General features: G+C 44.8%; 1 protein-coding gene across 1 annotated transcript in view; it reads left to right on the top strand.

Moving 5' to 3' along the window:
- The window catches only part of SLC36A4 (solute carrier family 36 member 4), a gene marked incomplete at both ends in the record, with an annotated part of 119,804 nt that extends 100,888 nt beyond the window's left edge, over positions 1-18,916 (top strand). Inside the window, one exon of the mRNA XM_084279335.1 lies at positions 18,609-18,916. Within this exon, the coding sequence (XP_084135461.1) occupies positions 18,609-18,916 (308 nt within the window). The remainder of the gene's footprint in view (positions 1-18,608) is intronic.
- Positions 18,917-27,936: the final 9,020 nt, after the last annotated feature.

The raw sequence follows: 27,936 nt of genomic DNA, 5'->3' as shown, positions 1-27,936 counted from the left end.
GATCAACACTCTTGTCATCTGAAAACTTACTGAGGGTGTACTTGATCCCCTCATCCAGGTCACTGAAAAATATTAAAGAGAGAACTGGCCCCAGTACTGAGCCCTGGGGAACACCACTGGTGACTGGCCACTGACTGGATTTAACTCCGTTCACCACAACTGTTCGGGCCCAGTCATACAGTTTTTTACCTAGTGAAGAGTACATCCATCCAAGCCATGAGCAGCCAGTTTCTCCAGGAGAATGCAGAATTATGCTTCTAAGTAAGAACATAACACCTAATTTAAATTAAAGTTAATTTAAGAACTTTTATCTGAAATTTTACCTCTCTTTGCCACTTCTGTGAAAGAAAGAGGCATTGAGTTTTGACAGTAACTCAACAGTCACTGTTGGGGAAGGAAGTTGCTGGGGTTTTTTTCACGTGGAAAGTTAGATAATGAGTATCTAAAGAGCTACAGGACAGATATCAGCACCATGCTTCACACTCATCTCAGATGAGCTATAACTGGAAGCATACTCACTCAATTTGCCAGGTTTCTGCATCTTTATTTGGAATGCTTCCAGCAGCACCGTTTTCACTTTGTGAAACTGATACTTTTAAGGATGTTGGCAGCACTGGTTGTAATGCCTGCTAGTTAAAAAATGGCCTTATAGCACAATAATGCCTTGTTTTTTATATTGCCTTTTATCCTGTGGGAATCTATACTATTTTCTAAAATATATTTGCACACAGTCATTTCACTGTCCTCTTAAAAGAATTGATGAAGAGTTATGGTAGAGTTTTGTATAGGACGAAAACCATACCTAAACCAGACTGCAAGGCATTTGAGGATCACCCAAAAAACGGTGTCTGGTCATGTAGCATTGGCTCAGTTCCTTATTTGCTGTATCATGTAGGCACATTGACAATTAAGAATAATGCTCTTTGATATCAGAGTGCCAGCATAAGTATTAAAACTCTAACTGCAGTGATACAGAAGTTCATTATTTTCATATTGTTTTTATCTGTCATTGTCAAAATGCCTTACAAAAGAAGTCACTGTTGCTATTGCCATCTTGCAGATAAGGAAGCCAAGGCATGATATTTCCAAAGCTACTAAATGGACCAGAGTGAGCAAAAAAGGCTGGAAACAGGTTTTCTGTGCCCAGATTAAACACTTTGTTTCTAAGGATATAGAATCATAGAATCGTAGAATGGTCTGGGTTGGAAGGGACCCCAAGGATCATAGAGCTCCAACCCCCCTGTCACAGGCAGGGACACCAACCTCCAGGCCTGGATCTACACAAGGCTGCCCAGGGCCCCATCCAACCTGGCCTTGAACACCTCAGGGATGGGGAATCTACTACCTCTCTGGGCAGCCTGTTCCAGCACCTCACCACTCTTTCAGTAAAAAACTTCCCCCTAATATCTAATCTAAACCTTCCCTCCTTTAGCTTTAGTCCATTCCCCCTTGTCCTGCCATTATCTGCTCTTTTAAAAAGTGGAATCCCCTCCTGCTTATAAGCTCCCTTCAGGTACTGGAAGGCTGCAATGAGGTCCCCCCACAGCCTTCTCTTCTCCAGGCTGAACAAGCCCAGTTCCCTCAGCCTCTCTTTGTAGGGCAGGTGCTCCAGCCCTCTAATCATCTTCGTGGCCTCCTCTGAACCCTCTCCAACAGTTCCACATCTTGTTTGTATTGGGGGCCCCAGATCTGGACACAGGACTCCAGATGGGGCCTCACAAGGGCAGAGTAGAGAGGGACAATCACCTCCCTGTCCCCGCTGGCCACTCCTCTCCTGATGGAGCCCAGGATACCATTGGCCCTACGAACTGCAAGAGCCTTCCCTTTGCTTATGGAGAGAGATTACAAAATTGCAGGACCTACAATCCCAAACTAACAATTGTGAGGGAATTGTAAGCTGTTTGAGCGATCATCTTGTTCTGGTCCTTTTACAGTGGTGAAAATCACTTTCATTGGCCATTCCTTTAGGCCAGCTGCATTGTTTGTCTACTGATAGACTGCAAAAATCTTAATTTTCCATTCTGTAGTCCATAAAGATGCTTTCTACTGTTTTGCCATACTTCCTTCTCAGGTAAGTGCTTGTTTGGTGCACTACTGTTTCTGAGCAACCTATGACTACATCCTGTGCAGATCCGTCAAATCACTGGCTGTTACAAATACATTTTGTAACAGAAAATTTCTTGACATGAAGACTCCCTGCTGTTTTATGTTGACCATTATAGAGCAGGAAACTAAACTGCTTCGTTCTTAAATAAAAAGCTGATTGGCAATGTAAGTTTACTAAACTTGGGAATATAAGAAAACGCATTTCTTTCAAAAAGCCTGCTTTTTCAGAAGTCATAATGAGACTTTTGACAGCTAGATCATTTGTATTTTTATAGCACACACAGGTTTTAAAATGTTTTCCTTCCTTAAGAAGTGACAAAATGGCACTGTGTTTTAAAAACCCTCCAGAAAATATGAGAATTCCTCTGGCAAGACTTCATTGAATCAGCAATTTAGGGATCTTTAAAAAAAAAAAGAAAAGAATGAAAAAAAAAGACAGTTTTTATAATATTATGTCTTTGGAGTAAAATGAAATTTTTGGCAAACTTCTTTGGGTGATTTAATTAGCAGTGTTCTGTTTAGGAAAAAAAAAGAATTGAAAGGTAATGGTGTAGATTAAGAACTATAAACTTGGTGTCTGAGACACTCTAAGTGGGAGTTAAACCTCAACTCCTTATGGAAAGCTCTGAACCTGAGTCCCTCTATTCCTGTGTAACTGCTCTAAGGTGGGTGGTCTCCCTCTCCCAGTAAGTTGAAAAGATGATGGTGAGTTCTTTGCAAATTGGAGCTGACGGACAGTATATAGCAGTGCAGGTTTATGGTGTGCAGTCACGTATATATGTTGGGCATCGATTTGCTTGAGTAACAAATAATTAAGAATGAAGGAGGGTGACCCCCTCTCCTGGGCATGCATAGCATACAGGGGGTGTTTTGGGCACCCAGCACAGTGTGACATGCGCAGCAAGCCCCAGCCTGTGGCAAGCACGGCTCACTGGGCTCTGGGAGGGGACGGTGCTTCAAACACACACAGCGCCTGGATTTCCCTGTGCTGAGCTGTAGGCAGCTATGCATTTGGCAGTTGAATTTTCCTACATGATGAAGCAAGTGGCTCTCTCTGAACTTCACTTTGCAAGGTGAAATGCCAACAAATTAAGATTAAAAACATCTGCAGATGACTGCATTTTTTGATGGATTTGGACTGCCGGCCATAATTCAGTACTTAATCTGCCTAAGCCTGTCAACACAGGGAGCTGAACCTCAACTAGCTACTGCATGTGATTCTCTCTGGGAAGCTGGCAGCTTGTTTTTTCCATATCATCAATCAACACAGCAGGCTTTAACTAACTCGTGTCTGGGACACCAGCTGTTGCAAAGCATTGTTTTAGAAATGCATTGGTCATCCCACTGCACTGTGATTGTTGTCTTTTTGTAGACATTTTTTAATTTACTCTTGATAAGTTGCAGTGAATTCACAAGCCATTTCTTCTCATGTCAGTAATAAAATAGTATGTGCCAGGTGCAATATGTACTGATTGTACCAAAATCAGCCCAAAATAAACAGGGCAGTTCAATTAATTAAATGAGAACTACATGAGCCAACTCCTCAATAAATCCAGTCATTGTATCAGAAAAGACAATCAGGATAATTAGGCATGGCTTACTCTAGATAAATATATTTTAAGCTTAACTACATGAAGTTTAGCAACGGCAGATTCTTCACCTGGGAAGAGGCAACCCTGGCTACACATACAGACTGGAGGAATCAGATGCTGGAGGCCAGCCATGCTGAGAGGAATTTGAGGGTCTTGGTCACAACAGCAAGTTAACCATGAACCAGCAGTGTGCCCAGGCAGCCAGGAGGGTCAACCGTATTCAGGGGTGCATCAAGCATGGCATGGCCAGCCGGTCCAGGGACGTGACTGTCCCTCTTGACACTGCACTGGTGCGGCCTTGCCTTGAGTACTGGATGCAGTTTTGGGTGCCACAGGTCAAGAGAGGCACAAAACTATTGGAAAGTGGCCACAGGAGGGCAACGAGGATGGGGAAGGCTCTGGAGGGGAAGTCTTATGAGGAAAGGCTAAAGTCCCTGGGTTTGTACTGCCTGGAGAAGAGGAGGCTGAGGGGAGACCTCAGAACGGTCTGTGGCTTCCTGATGTGGGGGACTAAAGGGGCAGGCACTGATCTCCCCTGAGACATCAGCGACCAGGGATAGAACCCGAGGGAACGGCATGAAGCTGCGACAGGGGTGGTTTAGGTTGGATATTAGGTGAGAGGGTGGTTGGGCACTGGAACAGGCTCCTCAGGGAAGGGGTCACAGTACCGAACTTGGCTGAGTTCAAGAAGCATCTGGACAACGCCCTCAGTCACTTAGCTGGACTTGTGTAGAACCAGGAGTTGCACTCGATGATCCTCATAGGTCCCTTCCATGAATGTTCTGTGATTCTATGATTTTCTGTTCCCAGTCGTCTTTTTCTCTGTCACGTGGCCAGAAGTTTGCTTCAAAACAACTTGCTCCATGATTTCCAGGGACAAAGTGAAGCTGCCTCGCCTATATTCCTCTAGATTATTATTTTCACCTTTCTTGATGACAGTTACTTCACCCCTCCCCTGTCACCAGGGGTCTCCACCGATTTCCATGACAGTTATTGTGGTTTTGCATGGCAGGGTTCTGTTGGAGGAGAGGGGGGTGCAGGAGTGGCTTCTTCAAGAAGCAGCCAGAAGCTTTCTGCAGGCCTGGCAGAGCAAACACCAGCCAGCTCAAGGCCGGAGTTGTTGCTGACCAAGGCTGAGCCCATCAGTGATGGTCATGGCACCTCTGGAAATGACATTTAGGAGGAAAAAACTCAAGCAGCCACTTTTTGCCCCCAGAAAAGGGAGTGAGAAGATATAAGGAACTGTGCAGATACCAAAGCCAGTGAAGAAGCTTGGGAGGAGGCACTGCAGATGCTGAAGAGAAAGACTCCCCTGCAGTCTGTAGAGAAAACCATGGTGGGGTGTGTCCCTCTGTGGCCCATGGAAGATGTTGGGGAGCAGAGACCCCACCTGCAGCCCATGGAGAGGCCCCGCGCTGGAGCAGGTGGAGACAAATGTAAGATACAGTGACCCACGTTGGAGCAAGCTCCTGACAGGACCTGCAGCCCATGGAAGATGGACACAGAGAGAGACAGAGAGGGAGAGACTCATGCTAGAACAGGTTTGCTCAGGGGGACTTGTGACTCTGTGGAGGACCAAGCTGGAACAGTCTACCTGAGAGACATAGACATTTTATGATTTATGACTGCACCCCATAGCAGTGACCCATGCTGGGGCAGCTGGGGAAGAGCTGAAGTCCCTTGGGAAAGGACTCATATTGGAGAAGTTCGTGGAGGACTGTCTTCTGTCAGTGGGACCCCATGGTACAGCAGAGTAAGGGTGAGGGCCCTTCCCCCACCTGAGAAGAAAACAACTTGTGAGGAACTGATCAAAACCCCCATTCTCCCCTGCCACCCGTGCCCTCCTTTGAAGGAAGAAGGGAGCAAAATCATGACTAAAGTGAAGTCTGCTCGGAAGGGAGGGGTGGCAGGAGGTGCTTTAAGATCTGGTCACACTTCTCCTTACCCGACTCTGGTGTCACTGGGTGTGCAGGGCAGTGTCATAGATTAGAGAGTTTTCTTTCCTTTATTCTGTGCTGAGTCTGTTCTGTCCGTGCTGCTCACTGCGGAATGATCTCTCCCTGTCCTTATCTCAACTCCTGAGCCTCTCAATATATATTTTCTCCCCTGTCCAGCTGCAAAGGGGAGTGATAGAGCAGCTTTGGTGGCTATCTGGCCTCCACAGAGGGTCAAACCACCACATCAATATAGAATGGTGTTAAAAGGATGTTGGCCATTTCTCTTCCATGCTTTTAGATGCAACTCATCATGTCCTGTATACCTTTATGGTTTGAGTTCTTTCAAATAATCTGTGACTCAGTCCTCTTCCGCTGATGATAGTTTTTGCTATGTTCTTTCACTAATCACAGTGGCTGGGAGACCAGCTGAGGCAAAGCCATCACTGAGTTCCTCAGCCTTACCTGAGTGTGCTGTCACACATCCCACACTCCATTCAGCAGCAGACATATACTCTTCTTCTTCTGCCTTTTATTACGAGTGTGGTTGTAAAAGCTCTTACTGCCCTTGGCATTTATTGGACATCTCTGCTTCAGTGGAGCTTTGGCTTTCCTGAGACTGTCCAGACATAACCACATGATGATTCTAAATTTCTCCCCTGTAGCTTGTCCCTGCTTCCATCCCCTATGTGCTGTCTTCTTAGTTCCCTTTTTTAAGTTCCCTCCTTAGACAAGTTGGTCTCCTGATGAGTCTTCGTGTTTGAAAATGGGCAGATTTATTTTTTCCTGCTAATGGAGGCTGTAGCATGTACAACACCCCCAAACACAGGTCAGCAACTCGTAACTCAGAAGTTTTACTGCAGTAACCCAGAACAGAATCTCCTTGTTCTGTAATTTATTGAATAATTAGGGGAGCTAAAAGTCTATTATTTAATACTTTTTTAGTTCTTAGATGGCAATTAGAGAAGATAATTTATCTGGCACCACTATTATGATTTTTGACATCTTGATGGATTTTGTTTTGCCAAAAGGACTCCACAGTAACCTATATATATGTAGTCATCTTAATTAGCTTTTTCTTTAGTAATCTTTAATAAACAATGTAAGATTTTATTATTAAATAGGACAAGAAGCTTGAAGGATAAAAATAAGTAATTTTAACTATTCTTAAAGGTGTCTTTGGCGATGTTTCTCCTTCATATGTACATGTTTAGTATTTATGGAACAAAGTATAGTAGCTTACGATTAATTGTAAATATGTTCAATTTGTCCTTAATTACATTATTTTTTCATTTGCTTTATGCAACAATAACATGGTACGTAATGAAATTTTTATTTTCAAGGGTGAGGGAAAGACAAAGTTTGTAATATAAAATTATATTAACTTCTTACTGCCTGCATTTTGCTTTTGTTAGGAGACAGGAGAGTAGCCACGGGTCACTGACTACTCTCCTTGACATAGCTTCATATACATAGTGCATCCAAGAGAAAGGTTGGGGAGTATGGAGTGATGACAGTAAGTGGAAGGATATATGACTGAACAGCAGCATTGGAAGCAGCATGGCTGGCTCTTCAAGGCTTAGCCACTGCTCTTAACTCTTTTCTTCAACTCTGCTCCCCAGAGCAAAAATAGGCTTGTCCTTGCATGAGCAAACATTAATTTTTGATTGCGCTGTTGGGAGCCCTTCAGCTGTCTCAGTCTTGCCATTTATTTTAAGATACTGAGACAAAGAGGACAGAAATTTAATTGCAGACTCCTTTCTGGTGGGTCCATAGAATCAGATATCTGAAGGAGAGTGATTGACAGTGGGAGCAGTGTCAGTGCTGTAATGGTATAGCATCATCCACTTAGAGCTCAGTAATGAGTTTTGCTGCATGCTTTCCATTCATCTGTTCAGTCTAGCTGCATATAGGAGTTATTTACATTTTTTCACTGAAATGTTTGAAAAGATTTATATGGTAAAAGATTTGCATGATGAAGTATCAGTAGCAAAACTCAAATAAATTTACTGTGGAGACAGATGAATAAATAAATACAGTGTTTCAGGTGTGACAGTCTAATCAGGTGTCATTTGTTAGCTCATGGTTTGAAGTAAACTAAATGGTGAAATTCACTTCCATGTAATCCAGCATGTGTTGCACCAAGCATCTGTGCTTGCTGGTTTAAGGAAGATCATATGGTGTTGCAGCTCTGGGCAGCCTGCAGCATGAGGAGCTTCCTTGCTGCCTCCCTTCCTGCTTTGCTTTACATGTTGCCAACCTAGAGGGGTGCTTAATAGAAAGAAATTAATTCAGAAGATCTGATGGGATGCAGACAGAACAGGATGAGGAGGCCAAACAGTTTGTTAACTCCTGCTTTGACTTTTGATGGGATTGAGGAGGTCACTCAGCGTAGTCCTGAGGAGGTAAGCAGGGGAAGAATTGCCTTCTGGCCATATTCCTGTTACTCCATCCCTGTAAACCTTTACCTGCTTGCACAGCCTCCTCCTGCTTGGGACTGTTGTGACACTGGATTCTGCTTTAAATGGGTGCAGATCCGTGAATCTGGTGCAGACAAATAGGGGGGAGACATTTTATTGATGGAGCATGGGGGAGCACTGGAGAGAGGGGCTCTCACACCAGCAGTATGTGCCAGTCATAACTTGAGTGCAGGTATTTTAGGTAATCTTGTAAAAAATCTGTGGGCTCAAATTTACTTTCACATTTTTGAGAAGCTGATGTGGACCACTCTGGTGAAGGGATGGATCTTCCCCTTTTCCTGAACAGGAGGTTAGGGCTCTGCAATATGTTGGGACAGTGTCCTCAATTACCTCTCATCACGAAGGGTAAGGTTACTTAAAACTGTCTTCTTTTGTATGAGTCTAGTCTTCCCTACTAACATAGGACACAGTGGTCCTAAACAGTGAGTTGTAGTGTGAGGGCAAATGATGTGAAGTGCTTTCTGTCTCCACATACTATATGTTTCAGGAAGATAATGGTGGTGATAACTTCAGAGGGAATGAAGCCCAGCATATGTGTGTGGTTGTCCTGCTTGCAAGCTGTATCTCTTTTTCTCTCCAACGTGAAAGTAGAAGTTTTCACTTTGTAATATGACTGCAATTTACCTTCTGCTTTTTTCCTTATGTGGTTTGGTTTTGGGTTTGAGGCTGAGCTGATTTAAAAGCATGCCTTTTAAGAAATTGGGTTAAGAAAGTTATTTTTGTTAGGATTGTGTCTAAATTTTTAAAAATTGTATCTATCTTACAGTTTTTTGATATCTTCTCTTCAAGCCCTATGTTAATCAGCATTTTTAGCCAGAAAAAAAATATATTTCTAATTAACAATGATGTAATATCAGGATCTTTACCTGATTTTTTTTTAACTGCATCCATCAATAAGAAGATTTCTTTCTACCTGTGTGCAGAGCTCTGTATCTTCAGGCTACTAATAGGTTTCTACTTGGACTCATATTCCTTTGTACATACATATCAAAATGCAGTTTAGTTTCCACTGTGGAACTCTGAGGGAAGGCATTATTTTTTGTTATTTGTTTATACGAACAGCTTTTTCTGTTCTGTTAGATTTTTGTTAGATTTTGTAAATTATTTTTTAAATGTGAATTATTTTAATTGTGATGTAGTATGTTACCATTTTACAAAAAGGAGTTAAATGATTTACTGAGGTTCTCTAAATAAGTCTGTAGTGTCCCCCTGACATGATTCCATGTCCAGGAGGTAGCACTTGCCTGCATTCAAACCAAGATGGAAGGTGTAACTCATATACAGTGCATGGAAATGCATTTGCACAGCAAACAGGACACAGTTTTCCCTGCTCAAATGACCACTTAAGAAGCTGTAACTATCCCAACTTTCTAGTTGTCCAGCCTGCACATGTGAACTTCTCACAGCCAAACCTGCTAAGCTTTCTGGAGTAGTCCATAGAAGAGAATCGGTTTTCTGTTCTCTTGGGAGATAAAGCAGAAAACCAAAACTTGGGCAATGTGAACGAGAATGTTGGTGAAAAGAAGTTGGAAGAAAATATAAAGGTGCTGCATTGGGGAAGGGGGTTCAGGAAGCAGTGCAGTCATGTGAAGGGAAGAAGAGGATGCCAGTTTGACTGGCTGAGCACTACTGCAGTAAGGAAAGATGGGCAGAGGGCACAGCCTGGGATATTAGAAAAGGAGGGAGGATTCAGGTTGGTATTCTGAAGTGCCGTGTTGCCAACAGCCAGAATTCTTTGGCAAACATTTAATTGTAGGTATTTTTTTTCCTAACAAGGACTTCTTGGTATCATAATCACTGTCTGTTAAGAGTACAATTTTGCTTTGTTCTTTTGGAAAGTTGTATGTATGACAAATACCCATCTTTAATGCATCAGTGCTCCAGTCTTCTGGTTTAGTCCTGGAAAAGTGGTACGAATAGAGAATAAGTTTGGTGTGTGTGGACATCCTGCAGAACAGGAACCTCTTCAGCGCTGTCCCTGCCTTTGAGGAGAACTCAGTGTGTATCACTTGAGAGAATTATTTTGCCTTTCAACTCTATGAAGTTACCACTCCAGCATTCCTCGTGCTTAAGAAGCCCACAGTCTTTTCGACAATGTATATTCATAAAATGTGGTGTTAGAGCAACTAGCTTGGGCCATACTGCTGGTCTGGTAACATATGTATCGCTTCTTTTCTTCAGATGCCTGTATATAAATACAGCTGACCTGGTTTTTGTCAGAATTATGTTTGAATACTTAGATAAAAATTAAAATCTGGTACTACCTGGAAATTAATTTATTTTAATGATTTTAGTAAAGAAACGTTAAATGGCTTTATTATTGGGCTAAAGGAAAATTTAGTAGAAATTAGCAGTATTATTAGCATTTTAAATTTCAAAATTGCTTTCTGGCTACCTGTAAGATACTCCTAAATAAATTAAGTCCTACTAGAAACATGGAATAAAGGCTGTATCATTAAAATCTCCAGATGAAGTCATCATATATTTTGCTTTTGATCTGCGTATGCACAGGACCAAAATGATAATAAAATCTGTACTTAGATCCATAGACCCTAATTACAGCAGCACCCATCTTGCTTAAGGATTTATCCTGGCATATGCATTGCTTTTTGATAGAAATAAAGTAGCTTGGTATTTGATTACCAGAGGAAGCACTGAAATATGGTGGTTGGATACTTGACTCCATCTGAAGTTACGAGGCAGTTCGGTTGGGTGGTAGTAAAGGGATGGCAAACTTTTTTTTCCTGGTGGTCTCACTGAAATCACTTACAGCAAGCACATCTGGCTAGCAATGTGCTGATGCTGTAACAAGGACAGAAAGCTGTAAAAGAAGCAGCACTATAGTATAAATGGTGTAGAATTAACAATGGCTTTCTGCTGGGATGATACGTCCCTTACAAAAATAGAAACATTCTACTCTAGTACTCCAATCCCCCAAGAAAGCCCAAACTGGCACAAATGGGTGACTCCGTGGCTGAGACAGGCTGGGGAATCCATTCTTACTGGGTTTTGAAATTAGACTGTAGAGTTTAAAGTAGAGTTAATATGTTACACTTGCTCATTATCTCTGTGGGATGCTTTGTTTATATGGCTCTTGCTCTTTCATTTGTGCCTGAAGGCAATTTAACTGTTGGCCAATAAATCTGTCTGATATTGATATTGTAGGACTTCTTTCTTCAGTTGGGACTCCCAGAGTTTCCAAACCAGAAAGTTTCATGACTGTTCATGACTGTTGATACAAGGTTCAGAATTTCTTCTTGGCTCTGTACTTTAAAACCCATGTGTGGCTGAGAAAATCAGGCTCTGCCTGTAGGAATGCCTCGTATACTTCTGGAAGCTAGGCCCCTTTCTTAACTCTCGAGGACGTTCTTTAGTAGATAATAAATATGAGTTGTAGTTCTCTTGGATTGTTAGGGGATAAAACCCTGAAACGCATTTCCAAGCTTCTCTCCCACAGCAATATCCAGATTCATACAGATTTGTTTGAGCCAGACAGATTTTTTACAAGATCCAAACCAACACACCTTTTGCTTTTCTATAAACTGAAGCAACTGTAAACTGTGATTTCATATTTTCCAATTAAAAAGTCTGAAAAATACTCTTTATATAAAGTAGAATGTTTCAAACGAAACTATGAACTAGAAATTACTGAGTACCTTCTAAATTTGGGACCCATACAGGATTGAAAGAGGTCTATTACGGAAGTTGAAAAATCTATATTTAACGAAATACACCCACTACATGTATTAAATTGGCAAGATAGTAAATGTACAGCCCTCTCTTTTGCTTCAGAAAAATATATTCAACATAGTCATTAGCTGAAAGTTTTACCAGCCATTGCAAATACACTGCAGTTTTCAGTTAATTATGAATTGTGCAAGTACCAAGCATGCTTGCCAGGCTCTTTGGTCTGAGCACTCATCCTGTATTTGGGCACTCATGGTGCCTACTTCTATGGCTTGAGGGGAGTTATGGCTGCAAAAGCTCTAGAGGTGGGTACTTTGTGGCTTTTAGTAACTTTGGCACAATCCTTTTGTGTTTCATTCAGCTTCATCCTGGATAATGTGTAAACTTGTAGCATTTCCAGTCTTTATACATGGTATTCATGCAGTAGAAGAACTGTTTGGCATTGAGTGGGTCCATCGTAACCATGAGATAAAACATTTGCCTTATCTATTTTTGAGTGTCAGGGTGTTTCTAAGGTATCTGAAGGACACCTGTCTCTGCCCAAGCTTCCTTCGGACACATGGTGCCTCTCATATATCTGTAGAATCATAGTGTGTTAATAAACTGTGGTCATGACAAGCAAGACCAAGTTAATTGGATTTTTTTCTTGGCAGATCCGTGTGTGATATGTTTCTTCCAAATAGGATAGGCTGGAGAATCCTTTATCTCTCTGTGGGATCATACCTTCCTACCTCCTATTCATGGGAGATCTCTGCAGTTAGGTTTATTAAAATATACAGTGAGCAGTTACCTGGCAGCAGCAGATAACTGTTGTATTTGGCAAGTGGATTTTAAGTGTATTTACCAATGCAGTTTTGTCCAAGTTAGATATTCTCAATGGAGAGCCCTAACACAATGATCCCTTTCAGAATCAGAAGCAGCTGGTGGCATTCAACCCACAGCAAAGATGCTCTGCAAATAGAAAGCTCATCTTGAAAAGTTGTAAAGCTGCTAATGCACCTTCTGGTTCTCATCTCCATGTGTTATGTGAGAATTTCCTTCCTCCTTCCATTTGTTTATTACCATAGACATTGTTTACATAATATTTAGTTGGTGGAGGAGTTTCTCTAAAGCTAAACATGTTTTGAGTATGACTGAAGAGTTAAGAAGAGAGGTATGGAAGAAGGAAAACATATTACGAGGTATTTTTGATTTGATGGTGGCTTTTACACCATTTTTCCCTCTTCCCTTTCTTCCTGGTTGCTTCCATGTCTGGATGAGAAGCAATAGAAAAGGACAAGCTGGCAGATGCTGTGGACGTTTACAATAATGTCTCTCAGCTCGAAGGCAATATATTCATGTGAGGGAAAAGAGAGACATTTCTGCCACATGCAGGGGATGAAATAGAGGCCTGTGCTCAGCTGGCCTGTGAAAAGCTGTTTTCTAACCCAGAACTGAAAACTTTACATGGCGCCTGGTGCGCCTGTACCAGGGTACCTTGCCTCAGCGTGCCAGGTGAAGGGTTTAAATCCAGAAGTAGTTCTGGTCCAGCATGATGGATTCTGTTTCCTTGAATGTTGGTTTCAGGAGGTGAGATCAGCCCTGCTGTACTAAAATGTTTGGTGGCCTTGTACTGAGAGTCGTCCCTTGGCAGAGTGAAGTTCTCCTTTAATTAACTGGGTAACTAATAGAGTGGCATTTTACAGATCGGATGTGCTTGTGTAGACCAAGGTTATTCAAGAGGTATGTTTACAGGTAAAAGTGACTTAAAAGATTGTCAGACTGCCAAGTGCTAGCGGGTTTGGTTCATTTTGAATAATTTTATGTCACTTTCAGATTTTCTCTATGATTTGGAGGCCAAATGTATTAACCGCCTGAGTACAAGAACCATTTCACTTGAAGCTCTGATAGCTCATGTGAAACTGAGTACCTCACATGAGTGTGAAGATGGATCCTACTCACAAATACTTGCATTAACCTATATAAGGGGTGGCCAGCAGGGACAGGGAGGTGATTGTCCCTCTCTACTCTGCCCTCGTGAGGGCCCATTTGCAGTACTGTGCCCAGATCTGGGGCCCCCAATACAAACAAGATGTGGAACTGCTGAAGAGGGCTCAGAGGAGGCCATGAAGCTGATTAGAGGGCTGGAGCACCTCCCCTGCAAAGAGAGGCTGAGGGAGCTGGGCTTGTTCAGCCTAGAGAAGAGAAGGCTGGGGGCGGACCTCATTGCAGCCTTCCAGTCTCTGAAGGGAGCACAGAAACAGGAGGGGAATCAACTTGTTAAAAGGGTAGACAATGGCCAGACAAGGGGGAATGGATTGAAGCTAAAGGAGGGAAGGTTTAGATTAGATATTAGGGAGAAGTTCTTTACAGAGAGACCAGTTAGGTGCTGGAACAGGCTGCACAGAGGGGTGGTGGATGCCCCATCCCTGAGGTGTCCAAGGCCAAGTTGGAAGGGACCCTGTCTAGATGCAGGCCTGGAGGTTGGTATCCCTGTCTGTAGCAGAGGGTTAGGACTCTATAATCCTTGGGGTCCCTTCCAACCCAGACCATTCAGTGATTCTAGAATTCTATGGCACTGCTTTGTCTTGGGAGTAGGATCCTGGATATCAAGGTCCTTGAGAGAGCAATGCATCAACTAACACTTAATCCAGACTTTCTGAAGCATGTCTGACCAGCAGCCCTGTGCCCCAGGACTACAGCTACCAGCACACAGCAGAGAACCTCCTTGCTGCTGTCCCAGCAGGAACATTGTCCCTGGGCCCAGCCCCTCACACTCACAGTCCCCACCACCCCCTCTGTAGGGACGCCCCATACCCATTCCTGGAGTCCAGGGCGAGCAGGGAGGAGGAAGAGATAGAGAAAGAGCAGCAGAGAGAGGTGGGACAGGGCGATGGAGGTGCAGGGGAGGGATGGGAGCAGGGCAGAAGGCTCAAACAGAATACAGGTGGGAGCATGGAGTGCTTTGCAAAGATGGAAGTTTGGAAGGAAATGGAGATTTGCAGCCTTTGGCTGGGAACCTTGCTCTGTTCCCAGGGCTGGGCTAGCCTGGCAATGGTGGCACTTGGTGGGACGAGTCCCACGCCTGCAAGTGCTGGGATGGAGGCTCTCTGCTGTTCAGGAGGGGTAGGCAGAGCAGGCAAGGCAGACGTTTTGTGCTGTGTAGAAGGGAGAGGTGTGATGGTACAGCCTGTAGAGCCTGTGAGGACGGAGTGGTAGGTTGAGAGCCTCTGTGTGAGGCTTCGGGACATGGAAAACAAAGCTGATGTTGCCGTGGGTGTCTGCTATGCATCACCCAGTGGGGATGCCAGCACCAAGGAGTTACTCTGTAGGCCATGCTGAGACATGTCTGGATGAGAAGGCCTTGTCCCTAGGGGAGATTTGGGCTTTCCCGACTTCATCAGCTGGGACTAGCATGCTGCTGTAAGCAGCAGGCCTGGGAGATTCCTGAAGGTAGGGGGAAAGGACTTGTTTTGTCCCCAGCAGTCAGGGGGCCGACTGGAAAGATGTCCTCCTAGCCTGGTGAGCTGTGAATGGAGAAGGACTGCTGGGATGGTCTTGGTCATAGTGATCGCGAAGAGGTTGTAAGTAAAACGGTTTGTGTGATGAGAAGAGCGAGCAGCAGGCCTGGATTTCCAGAGAGCAAACATTAGGCTGGGCTGGGAGGCACTTAGCAGAGTGTCCTGGGAATCTGCGTTGGGACCCAAGGAAGGGCGCGAGGCTGGCGAGGGCTTAGCGCTGAGCCCCATCTCTGCTGGTGGGGATGCTGGTCCTGTTTGAGATGAAGATGTCGCAGGCCTTGTTGTGGTGTATCTCCCTGGCCCCCAAGGTGTGTCGTGACATGACGCATCCTGTCCTGGCTCCCCCGCTAAAAGGCTTCTGCCGCTAGGGAAGGAGATGGGGGAGACTCCCCCCTGCGCTGCTGTTGCCGGACGTGCTGGTGGTGACTTGTCCCTGGGGATGGCTCAGTGACCTTCATGGCTCGCTGGCTGCAATCTGGGGCACGGTGGGGCTTTTGTAACCCTTGGGTGCTATGTCACAGTACCTCCTGCTTTCCCTCCCCCTCCCAAACAGGGAGAGATTGGTTCACAGCAAAGAGCTTTTAATGGAGAAGAACAAGAGAGAAAACTGTCCCATGAAAGAGACTCTAGGACCCCTTCCTAAAACCACACCACCCACCTCCAATGGTCCCCCAAACCACACTCCCCTTAGTTCCACCTCATGCCAGCTCTGGGTCTACTCCAGCCCAGCAGCCCCATACTGCTGGCAAGAGCCCTGCGCTTGCTGGGTGGATTTGGCAAGACGCTCCATCCCCGCTTCCTTCCCTGCGTCTGTGAGGCAGCGTGCTGGGTTGGTGGCAGGTCCATCCCTGTATCCCCCAACAGGTCCTGGCACTCCATCCAGATGGGGTTCAGTTCTTGGCTGCTCAGGATAATGTCCGTGACCTCGGGGACACTGTATTTGGCAGTACGCAGCTCCTCGGGCAGCGAGAGGGAGGCGAAGCTGATGTGGGGGATGGCTGTGCCAGTGCCCCCAGGGTCTGCAGGTTTGAGGCTCTGGCTGGGACTGTCCTGGCTGGTGCCTGGTTCATCCAACAAGCAGCCAAAGACCCTCAGTGCCTCCTCGAGTGGAACCTCCTCTGGAAATGCAGAGTCTCCAGGGAGGGCCACAAGGGCTTGGATGTGGGAGGTCACAGAAGGGCTGGGGAGGTTGTTGCTGCCTGGGGGGGTGTTGTATCCCAGGTGCGCCTCCTCAGGAGTAGCCGTGCCCGAGATGATGGTCTGGGCAGGCTGTCCAGAGATGGGGCTTCTCTTGGGACTGTCCTGTCTGTCCCCTGCCATGCCCAGAGAGCATCCCAAGAGCCTTAGTGCCTCCTGCAGAAGCTCCTCATCAGACACTTCAAGGTCTCTTGCCAGGTGCCAGGGAGCCATGCTGGGGGAGTCATCGCTGCCTGGGGGGAATGTTGGTGCCCGCCGCCTGTGCCTCTGCAGGTGTGGCTGTTCCAGAGGCGTTGGTCTGGGCAGGCTGCCCCTTGACGTGCTGGTAGCCAGTGATATCTGTTGGGAACACTGAGGGGCCTGGGGCCAGCGCTTTCCCTTCTCTGCTGGTGCACCCTGAGTCCGCAGGCTTGGGGCTGCTTCCGGGACCAGCCTGGATTTCACTCACTGTGTCTGGGGTGACACCAAATAGCTGCAGAGCCTCATCGAGAAGCTCCTCCATGGACAGCAAACAGTCTCCATGCGGCTCCCCAGGGCCTTGGTTGTTGTCCCCAGCAGAGGGGCAGGGTGGGATGGTGCTGCCCAGGAGGATCATGCTGCCTGGGTGTGTCCCAGAAGGAGCAGCCATGCCAGGGATGTTGCTGTTGGTGGGCTGCCACTCGACATACTGGTTACCAGGGATGGAGGTCAGCAGTGCTGGAGGGTCCGGGATCACCGCTGTTCCCTGATGGCTGCTGGGTGTGACCTGTTGAGGTTGGCCCTGGGGGGTCAGAGAGGCTGTCCGCACTGAAGAGGTGCTGCAGGCCCATGGGCCTCCCGGGACAGCACCCATTGGAGCCGTGTTGCTCTGACCAGATGTCAAGCTGCCTGGGGGAGGCAGGTTGACCTGGAAGACCCAGGGGCCAAACATGCAGCTGCCTGGAGTGCTCTGCAAACCTGTGTGGGGGAGTGGGAGCCATGCTGGGCTGGGGGGACACTCCAGGTTTCCTCCAGCGAGTCAGTCCTGATGGGCGATGTTGTCCAGCTCCGTGCCAAAACTGCCATGGAGACAGGACTGATAGGATGGCTGGCAGTGCCCGTGGGGGTACATGCTGAGGGTGCTGGGGTGCTGAAGCAGCAAGGGCTGCCATACCTGCCAGTGGTCCCTGGGGTTCCACCCCCACCGCTGCCCAGCACGCTCCCTGGGCTGCAGGGAAGGGCTGCTGCTGGCCAGGCAGTTGGTGCAGGATGGCTGAGCCTGAAAGACAGGCAGGAACAATGGCCAACAGTTGCCTGTGCTCTTGGCCTGAAGAGCCGAGTGTCCCTGGCTGTAGGGGTTGAGGTGGGCTCCTACCTGGGGGGTAGATGGTTTGGGGAAGGACAAAATTCTACTGGACTTGGTGGGCCAGGGTGGCCGTGGAGCTGCGCAGTGGGAGTGGCAGTGCCATGGTCCGTTCTGGCTCTTGGCTGCTAAGGACTCTCTGGCATCTCCCAGGAGGGAATGTGGGGGCTCCTGGTGTCCCACCATGCTCCAATTTCAGCTCCTATGATGACAGGGTTGGTCGGAACCTCTGGAGGTCATCTAGTGCTACCTCCTGCCAGAGTAGGATCACCTTGAGAAGGTGTCACAGGGCAGCGCCCAGGTGGGTTTTGAATCTCTCCAGAGTTGGAGACTCCACAGCCTCTGGGCAGCCTGTCCCAGGGCTCTGACAGCCTCACAGCAAAGATGTTCCTCCTCACGTTTAGGTGGCACTTCCTCTATTCATGTTTATGCCCTTTGCCTCTTGCCCTGTCACTGGGCTTCACTGAAAAAAGACTGACTCCATCCTCCTGACAGCCCCACCGCTCACATATTTATAAGCATTGACAAGTTCACCCCTCAGTTTTCTTCAGGCAAAAATGTCTCAAGCCCCTCCCTGTGGCAGGAGGATTGGAACTCTGTGATCCTTGGGGTCCCTTCCAAACCAGACCATGCAGTGATTTTATGATATAACGTACATCACTGGTAGGTGGAAAATAGCAAATGATGCAACTTCTTAGAAAGCCTGAAACCATTGGATTATGTGTTTTCCATGTTTGATTTTTCATGAGGACAATGAATCTGAAGCCACTGTTGCACTTTGTGTGTTCTAGGTGCTGTAGCAGTGTTGATTCCTCGCCTAGACCTGGTGATTTCTTTCGTCGGAGCTGTCAGCAGCAGCACTCTGGCACTGATTCTGCCACCTCTGGTTGAAATCCTCACTTTCTACAAGGAAAACTTAAGTTTATGGATGATATTTAAAGACATTTTTATAGCTGTTATTGGAGTTGTTGGATTTTTAACAGGGACATACGTGACGGTTGAAGAAATCATTTATCCTGCATCTACAGTTATCGCTAACACAACGGAGAGCATTTCTGTGGATTTAAATGCTACAAACTTGGTGGTTGGTTTCAAGTAATAACCAGGTACAATGAACTATTTTGTTCCTTACAAAGAAATCCAAGATGGATTGCAAACATATGTGTGGGGAAAATTCCAGTGGATTTTAAATTGATTTCTGAAAGATAGCATGCAGATCTTTCTCGCTCTGTTGTTTGCTCATTCCTGCATTCCTTCCCATCTGCTACCTGAACTAACCCCTTTGCTCTCCACCTCTCCTCATCCAGTGAAAAAACGAATTGATGTCAGGATTTAAAATATATACATGAATATGGGGGGAAATACAGGACTTGAGGTTATTTGCAAGAAAAAAAGATTTATTACTTCCTTCTCAGGAAAGGTGGAAGTCAGTCCATTCATCATATCCAGGCAGCAAGTCTCGGCGCTCCTGCTTTCACTCCAGCCCTGTTGTAAAGGTTGGAGTGGGACCTCAGTGATGCAGAGGCCTTCTCGTGGCTGTTTCTGATGGGGTGAATTCAACCCCAGTGAACCAGAGCCACTATAATTTTAGAAAAGAGCAACTATTTTTTTCATTTCCATTTCTTTTCCATTCTAGGGACTTAAAAGTTTGCTGTAGAAAAGCTTTTCAGTCTTTTCACAATGGCTCTGAAGGAAGTTTTTCAAGTAACTGGAGGGACCAAGCCCTCCCTGGTTAATGCAGCAGACCAATGCTGGTGCTGGCTAACATGACAGTAAGCACGAAACCATTTTTTCATGCTGACCATCTCAATATTTAAGCGAAGAATGAACAAGACTGTAAGATAAAGTTTAGAGGTAAAGGCTGGATCTTTTATGAGACCACAAGGTCTAATTAGTAGTGTTCTGGCAGTCTGACGTGATCTGTTAATATGTATTCCTGTACCATGAGCTGTTGGGCATGGCCAGAACCCTGCTCCAGGTAAAAGGCAGCTGTGATGCTCAGTAGAGCCACGGAGGTCTGGCTGTCCAGAGCAACTTAGAGATTCGTGAAGTTACTATGAGAAAGGAATGGATGAGACCCTAATCTGTAGAATGGAGCACGTGCCATGCTTTCACATGTATAAGCTGTGGGTAATCTGTGAAAGAATTTGTGATTCTGTAGCACTGTGAATGGGGGGCCTTCTCTCCCTCGGGCACACCGCATGCCCACGGGTTGTCTGAAGATGTGGATTGTCTCAGGACTTATTTTCACTACTGATACTTGGTAGAGATGTGCAGCTTGTATGAGACCTAGGATATACATGTGAAAATATGGTATTTTTTTAGTAAGTAATTCTATATCTCTTTTGGATTTTGAATGAGGAGTTACAGGCTGTGGTTTATCAGAGCAATATTGCTTTCTTTAACGATGCAGAAACATTCAGCACCACAAATGATAAGAAGTTTATTTTTATACATTTTGGTAGTAGCTGTCCTGACCCATTTTTTTACACCATTTCTTTATCTTTAATTTCAACTATACAAATGTATAAAGTACTGTATTTTTTTTACCCGTTGCTTGAAGTCTGTAGACTGCTTATCTATATTTCTATTATAACATATAATAATTATTTTTGCATTCTTACGTTCTGCCTTAAATAGGATCTAACATGCCCTTTGCTGATTTTTGCTTCTATGGTCTGTTTTGGAAGAAAAAAAAAGCAGGCTGGTAAGTTGGTAATTGGGTAGAAATGAGTTTTGTTCAGCAAGCCTGCACACCGAGTCCCAGCCGGGACCCTGACTATCAGGGTTCACATTTGCCTTCCTGGTGCACGCTTCCTAGATGGCTTTCACCACAAACGCTAAAGCTCTATTTTTGGTCTTGTTCACTAGAAGAACTCTATATTTTATACAACAGAACTGTATTTATCATAGTCATTCCTCTTACGAAGAAGCTCATTTTTCTAAGTGATATTTTTAATTCTAACATTTCCCCCCAAGAAATATAGCAAAACCTCTCTGCTGTATTCATACAGAAGATAGAAATATATATAATATTTTGCTTGCCTTCAGTATAGTCCTCAGAAATCTACCATTTGGTAATGTACCATTTGGCACTACAGTCCTAAAATAGTATAGTGCTAGATATATCTATATTTGTATTTTCTCTTCAGAAACTTTCCCCAGTCATCTACCACGCGGTGACTGTGTGTGAGCACCTTCATCTCCATGTTGATGAGGGCGTTTCTGATAGGGATTCATTACAGTGTGTAGTGTGAACTGCACAGATTTGTTCAAGCAATAGTTCTGAGCAATGCTGCTCTTCTCATTTTAGCATGGATGAAGTTCAGTACTTGGCAGGCCCTTTAAAGGGATGAGTCTCTGTGGGAGTGATGCTGTGGGATTAATTCTTATGGAAGTCCCACAGAGGAGCAAACACAGGTAGTTTGCAGTGAGGCAGAAGGTAACTTCAGCTTTACATTATAAAGGTTTTGTAGTCTTCAGGCTGTTTTAAAAGCCGTTGAATCTATGTGTTTTTGTCTTTTTCATAATGAATCTGTTTACCTAAACCATACACTACAGACGGACAGAATATCTTTCCATGCAGCATATTTCACTTGACATTACACACTACACGGAACATGTTCAGTGAGACTGATTGGATTGAAATGCAAGTGGTTTTTCCTGTTAGTTTGGCATTTTTCTATCCATGTGTGTTTGGAGAATACAGAATGTCAGGTCTGTTCATATCATCTGTTCTGTGTCAATTGTGTCCCAGTGAGCTACTCTGAGAAGGTGCTTCTCACAAGATGCAGAAGGAATTGACCAGCTCAGAGTTTGGTGGTGAGTTTTGGCAGTGCAAATGAATGCTGATGTGGTACTACCAATGGAGATTTGCTGGGCTGGGTGCCTGGAACATAAATAGGTGGCCTTGGTACCCAGGTGAACACAACATTATCTTTCTGAAAGTTAGGAAACCTGTTCAGAAGCTTCATAGGTTTGAGGAATCTCATTGTAGCCATCAAACTTTGGACAATCTGGCCCAAATACAAACACTTCCACATCTTATGGCTGTGTCTGACTTGGGCAGCCTGTCAAGAAGCACATTTTCAGACTGATGTATTGCCACTGGTTGACCAGGTATGAAGTAGAGTGTTTCTGCAGTGGGGCAGCGTTGCTGTGTCTAAAACAATGTTGTATTTTTTGAATCTTTAAAATGTTTATTAATATATTTTGCACGATGTCAATTTTCTCCTACAATGTAGGATTTTTGTTATTTTAACACTCGTACTGTGCATTTGTGTGGCCTGCTCTTTCAAATAGAAAGTGACAGGAATGAGAGAATCTTGCTTTGGGTAAGACTAAAGTGTCATGTTGGAAAAAACCTACTAGGACTGAGAAATAAGAGTGTTCCTGTGAAACATTGCCAAAGACTTAAAAGAAGGAAATTCTGATGGAAACCTCTTCTGAATAATAAGAGCTTTCATTCAGCTTTTAAGGTACTGTGATATAAATTGCAAGCTAAGAGGCAGCGAGTGACACTGAGAGATTCATTAGGTATGGTTTACATTAATATATATTTAAGATGGAAATGTACTTTAGCACAAACTAAATTAAACTGAAAAATGTATGCGATTGGCTTATGTTCCTGACAAGGAACAGAAAGCTATTGTATTTATATGCTGTCCATGCACTTATATTTTACAATATAACATTGTTAACAGTTTTAATGTAATTTAATCATTAGTTGCTCTATAGGTAACTGGATCATTTTCTGGTCTGTACTTGTTCCTCCTCAAATATTGGGCAAGTAAGAGGGTGGGTTTGCCTGATGTTCTGTAACTTAAATCTTGTGTATCAATAAAGAAAACCATAATGTTAGCCTGCTCACTCTCTGTTATCCTGCCTGTCACTACTATGACATCCCCAGAAAAAAACAGCTGTCCACTGGCTTTGTTTTTCTATTGAAATTATTCAAGGAATGGCAAGAGAGCGACTCAAGACTGTCAGACATGCTCAAGAGCTGACTTCTAATTGGTAATACATCTCACTTCAAGGTCACATAGGCACTCCTGAAAAATCCCACTTCCACTCCAAGGTTTTTCCTGGGGGCACACTTAAAGTCAGGCTTCTGCGTCTTTCTAGATGTGTGTTACTAAATGAGTTAAATTATAAACGGACAGAGACAGCCAGAAGTTCACCCTGAAATTCTAGATCCCATTTGAAACGTCATAGAACCACAGACTGGTTTGGGTTGGAAGGGACCTCAAAGCCCATATAGTTCCAGCTCCCACCAAGGGCAGGGACACCCTCCACTAGCCCAGGTTGCCCAAAGCCCCATCCAACCTGGCCTTGAACACTGCCAGGGATCCATGGGCAGCCACAGCTTCTCTGGGCAGCTTGTGTCAGGGCCTCACCACCCTCACAGTAAATAATTTCTTCCTTCTATCTAAGCTAAATCTTCCTTCCTTCAGCTTGAGGCCATTCCCCCTTGTCCCACCACTCCCTCCCTCTCCAGCTTTTCCCTGGGCTCTTTAGGTATTGGAACGCTGCAATTAGGTCTCCCCAGAGCCTTCTCTTCTCCAAGCTGAACAAGGCCAAATTTCTCAACCTGTCTTCACAGGAGAGGTGCTCCAGCCTTTCGATAATCTTCATGTCCTCCTCTCCACTGGCTCCTGCATGTCTTTCTTATACTGAGGACCCCAGAGCTGGATGCAGTATGCCAGGTGGGGTCTCATGAGATCAGAGCGAAGGGGCAGGATCGCCTCTCTTGACCTGCTGGTCATTGCTGCTTTTGATACACCCAGGACATGGTTGGCTTCCTGTGCTATAAGCACACATGGCCAGCTCATGAGCTTTTCATCCACCAACACCCCCACGTACTTCTCCTCAGATGGTCTCAACCCATTTTCCACCCAGCCTGTAGCTGTACTAGGAATTGCCCTCACCCCTGTGCAGGACCAAGCATTTGACCTTGTTGAACTTCATGCAGTTCACAGGGGTGCACCTTTCAAGCCTGTCAAAGTCCCTTCCCTCCAGCCTGTCAAACTCACCACACAGCTTGGTGTCCTTGATTAACTTGCTGAAGGTGCACTCGATCCCATTGTTCACATTGCCAACAAAGATGTTGAAAGTGCCAGTCCCAGTACCTGAGGAACACCACTCCACTGGTCACCGGGTGGATGTTGAGCTGTTGACCACAACTCTCTGAGCGTGACTATCCAGCCAGTTCCTTATCCACTGAGTAGGTCATCCACCAAATCAATGTCAATTTAGGTGCTTTAACATCTGGTCACACTTTTCATTACCTGACTGGTGTCACTGGCTGTGCAGTGCAGTGTCATAAATTAGAGAGTTTTCTTTCTACTGGGCTGAGTATGTTTTGCCTGTGCCACTAATTGCAGAATGATCTCTCCCTTTCCTTATCTCGACTCCTGAGCCTCTCAATATATGTTTTCTCCCCTGTCCAGCTGAAAAGGGGATTGACAGAGCGACTTCAGTGGGACTCTGGCCTCCAGCCATTGCTAAACCACCACAGTAATTTATATTTATGCAGAAGCACATCTTGTCATTTTAGTCACTGTGGGATATCTTGCATGATGTTCACTTGCTGTGGTCCAAGAAAGACTTGGCCCTCCCGTAGGTCCTGTGTCATATTGACCTCTTCTGTAATTACAGAGATCTTAGCTACCAAAAGGCATTTCAAACAGCCATGGACACCTGTGGTTAGGTGCCTGAGTCATGGTCATAGGAAGTATCAACATGAACTTTTATAAAGTATGTAAGGCTCAAGTGAGTTGGTTAAATGTAGATACTGGTGCTATTTGAGATGGGTGGGAACGTCTAGATGTCCATCTGGGGTTTTTTCTATATTGCATTTATAATTGCTGAACTTGTGTCACCTTGGGTGAAAGGTTCTTATTTTTTCTATATAAATATGTTTCATATACATTTGTCAAAATTACATGTTATCTTCCTGTTTAAGCAATTTTCTTGCAAGTCACTGCTAAGCCTTGTAACCAGTGGTCCTTCCTAGCTCAGAATGCAAGACTTTCTCTGGCCCTGGCTCTCAGTCTTAGACTAAGTCACGCTGCTTTTTGTGCTGTGGGCTGTTATTTATGCTGTTCTTTGTTCATTCAAAACCCCTGTATATTATAAATGCATATCTGCATTAAATTTATTCTGGAATCAAAAGTTTCTGCTTGTTTTGTTGAACCCAGTTGGCACACTGAGTCAGAGGGAGTTTTAGGGCAGTTAGCAGTGATGCTAATAAGAAAACTGTCATTGTGATTGTCATTTAGATGGGAAGCAGGAACATTCCTTGGAAGGCTTCCAGAGCTACATGTTAAGTGAAGGCAATGATGACAATAACAATCATGTCACAAAGATGACATGCAGCAGCGACACAGTAGCCCCCAGCCAGCCAGTGGACCCGTGTGCTTTCTGAAGACAGGCATATGGAATAATTGGTTACAGGCACAGTAAATCCCAAGTGAAGTCCCTGATGGTAGACCCAACCAACTACAAGAACATGCCCACAAGTGTAATGGTTGTAAGCGACAATATACAGTGGATCTGGATGCAGGGTTTTATTTGCCAATGAGGTGAGATCTTTTACCCTACTCAGTTATCTCACACATTCATTCTCTCACTCCCTCACAGCACAACATTCACCAGGTCCTGACTTTTTCCCTCTCAACAGGAAGGTTGAGCATAAAATTGTGTTGGTGCTTGCAATTACCAGGCCTGGGTGCTGAGATGACCGGCATCCTGCAGCATTTATCTCCATGCATCTCCCCCATTTCCAGGGTCTTCTCCAGCTTTAGGATCCTTCCTCCCACCAGAATCTTTACCTTCTTCTTCATAGAATTGTTTAATGATAGAATGTTTTGTGTTGGAAGGGACCTTTAAAGACCATCTAGATGATCAGGGACACCTTTCATTAGGTCAGGTTACTCAAAGCTCCATCCAGCTTGACCTTGACCACTTCCAGTAATGGCACATCCACAACTTCCCGGTCCTCTTCTTTCCAAGAGCATTTCTTTTTTATGAAAGCATCTTTTCCACCACTGTCCCCACTTTCCCTATCTGAATAGTCTATGTGCAGAAGCACAATGCATGATCAGCCTCCTGACTGGTGGTTTTGTCTCAGGGTTTTTTTGGTTTTTATTAATTGGATGATACAAGATTTGCCACTTTTGTTTAGTCGATGTGTTATCAGAATTTACAACTAGCACACACCAGTTGTAGCAAGCAAGTAGCAGCCTTCTACTTAAGAGTTCGAAATCTCAGTTTTGGACATTCACCCTCCCCAATACACATATACACATAATTATCTGCTGCCTCTTAGCATTCAGAAATTAAGCTATGTTTGCCTACAACAGAGGCACTATATGGCCTTCTGAGTCCTACGAAGTTTCTCAAAGCACTGGACAGAAAAGGTGGTCCCTTGGCATGCCCCTGAATACCCTAAACTGAGACGCTAATGGAAAATTTGTCTTAAAAATCCTGGAGCTCTTCAGATCAGAATTCCATGAAAGAATCATCTCAGGGGCACCTTTGATAAAACCTCCTTAAAATACCAGTGCTCCTGTGCCCTCAGCACAGATGTCTCAATGAAAGGCTTTATTCATTGTGCTCCCTCAGGTAAACTCCAAGGATTGTGCGCTGGGGCACTTGGGCTGTATCTCAAATACCTATAGGTGCCCTGGGGTCTGATTTTCCAATCACCCAGGACAAAGTCCTGGCTGGTGGTCATGGCTGTCTCCTGGAAAACCCACCATTTGGGTTGGGGAGGTGGGAGGAGAGCAGGAACAGCACTGTCCATGCCTCAGCTGAAATGCAGCTGAAAAAGCTGAGATGAAGATCCGGACTGGAAGCTGCAAAACCTTTCTGGATGTTGTCCAAGTGCATGGGAACAACCCATGGAGATCGTACCTCACAACACTTGACCTGCTGTCGAGCAAATCCCACAGCAACAAGCAGTGTCCCCAGCTCTTCTCCAAGGCCTTTACAGGCTGTTTCTGGACTCATCATCTTTCCCACATATTTTTTGCAGCCTCAGAATGCAGCTTTTCTGCATCTTGCTTCATTCACAAAGATCTGCATCAGATAGTCAAGCTCCTGTTCTGCCCGAGATTTCCCTGCTGTCTATTCAGCAGACAGCTTCTGTTTTCATCAGTTTCAGCAAGCTCAGCTGATTATCTTTCCTCTTTACAAATGCATTTCTGACATGTTACATTTTATTACATAAGGTGCCTTGCCTTACATGGTCACAGGCAGTGCCAGTTGCTATTTACAGCTTCTCTAAGATTTTGTCCTGTAGTAGTTGGCATTTTCTTGTTTTGCAGGCAACACTAGAGTTTGTCAGAACCTTGACAAACATTTTAATTATGGTCCTGGGCTTCCACATTTCTGATATTTATTCATAGTATTGAAATTTCTCCCTTTGTTAAATTGGGGTGCTACATTCCTTAATTAAAATATAGCAAGATGACCCTTCTCAATGTCCTGGATTATAATGATCTTGGGTTTTGATATAGCACAAGGCTATCAGGCTTGGGACTGCTGGAGACCAGGGTGGCATCACAGTTTTTCTATCATCACATACATGTTGTTCAACTCAGAGAAATGATCCCTCACAAGCAGCTTACACAGTTACAGCTTTCTCCTAAACTAATCTATTCTTGAAACCATGAAAATTCTTATATTAAAGTTATATTATCTCTTAAGCTACATCTATATCAATCTGTTTAGCATGATTACATTTCATTGAATCAGACCTAAAGGTCTCCTACAGCTGGAGAAGGACTGTTTACAAGGGTATGGAGTGACAGGACAAGGGGTAATGTCCTCAAGCTGAAGGAGGGAAGATTTAGATTAAATAGAAGGAAGAAATTCTTCCCTGTGAGGGTGGAGAGGCCTTGGCACAGGTTGCCCAGAGAAGCTGTGGTTGTCCCCTCCCTGGCAGGATTCAAGGCCAGGTTGGATGGGGCTTTGGGCAACCTGGGCTAGTAGAGGGTGTCCCTGCCCATGGAAGGGGGTTGTTATTAGATGGACTTTGAGTTCCCTTCCAACCCAAACCAGTCTCTGATTCTGTGACATCTCAAGGCCAGCAAAATTTGTCATATAACACTTTTT

Source organism: Gallinula chloropus (assembly GCF_964237585.1).
Source record: "Gallinula chloropus genome assembly, chromosome: 1".
NCBI classification, from domain to species: domain Eukaryota; kingdom Metazoa; phylum Chordata; class Aves; order Gruiformes; family Rallidae; genus Gallinula; species Gallinula chloropus.
Note: the sequence above shows the minus strand (reverse complement) of the source record. Positions and strands in the feature narration are given on the sequence as shown.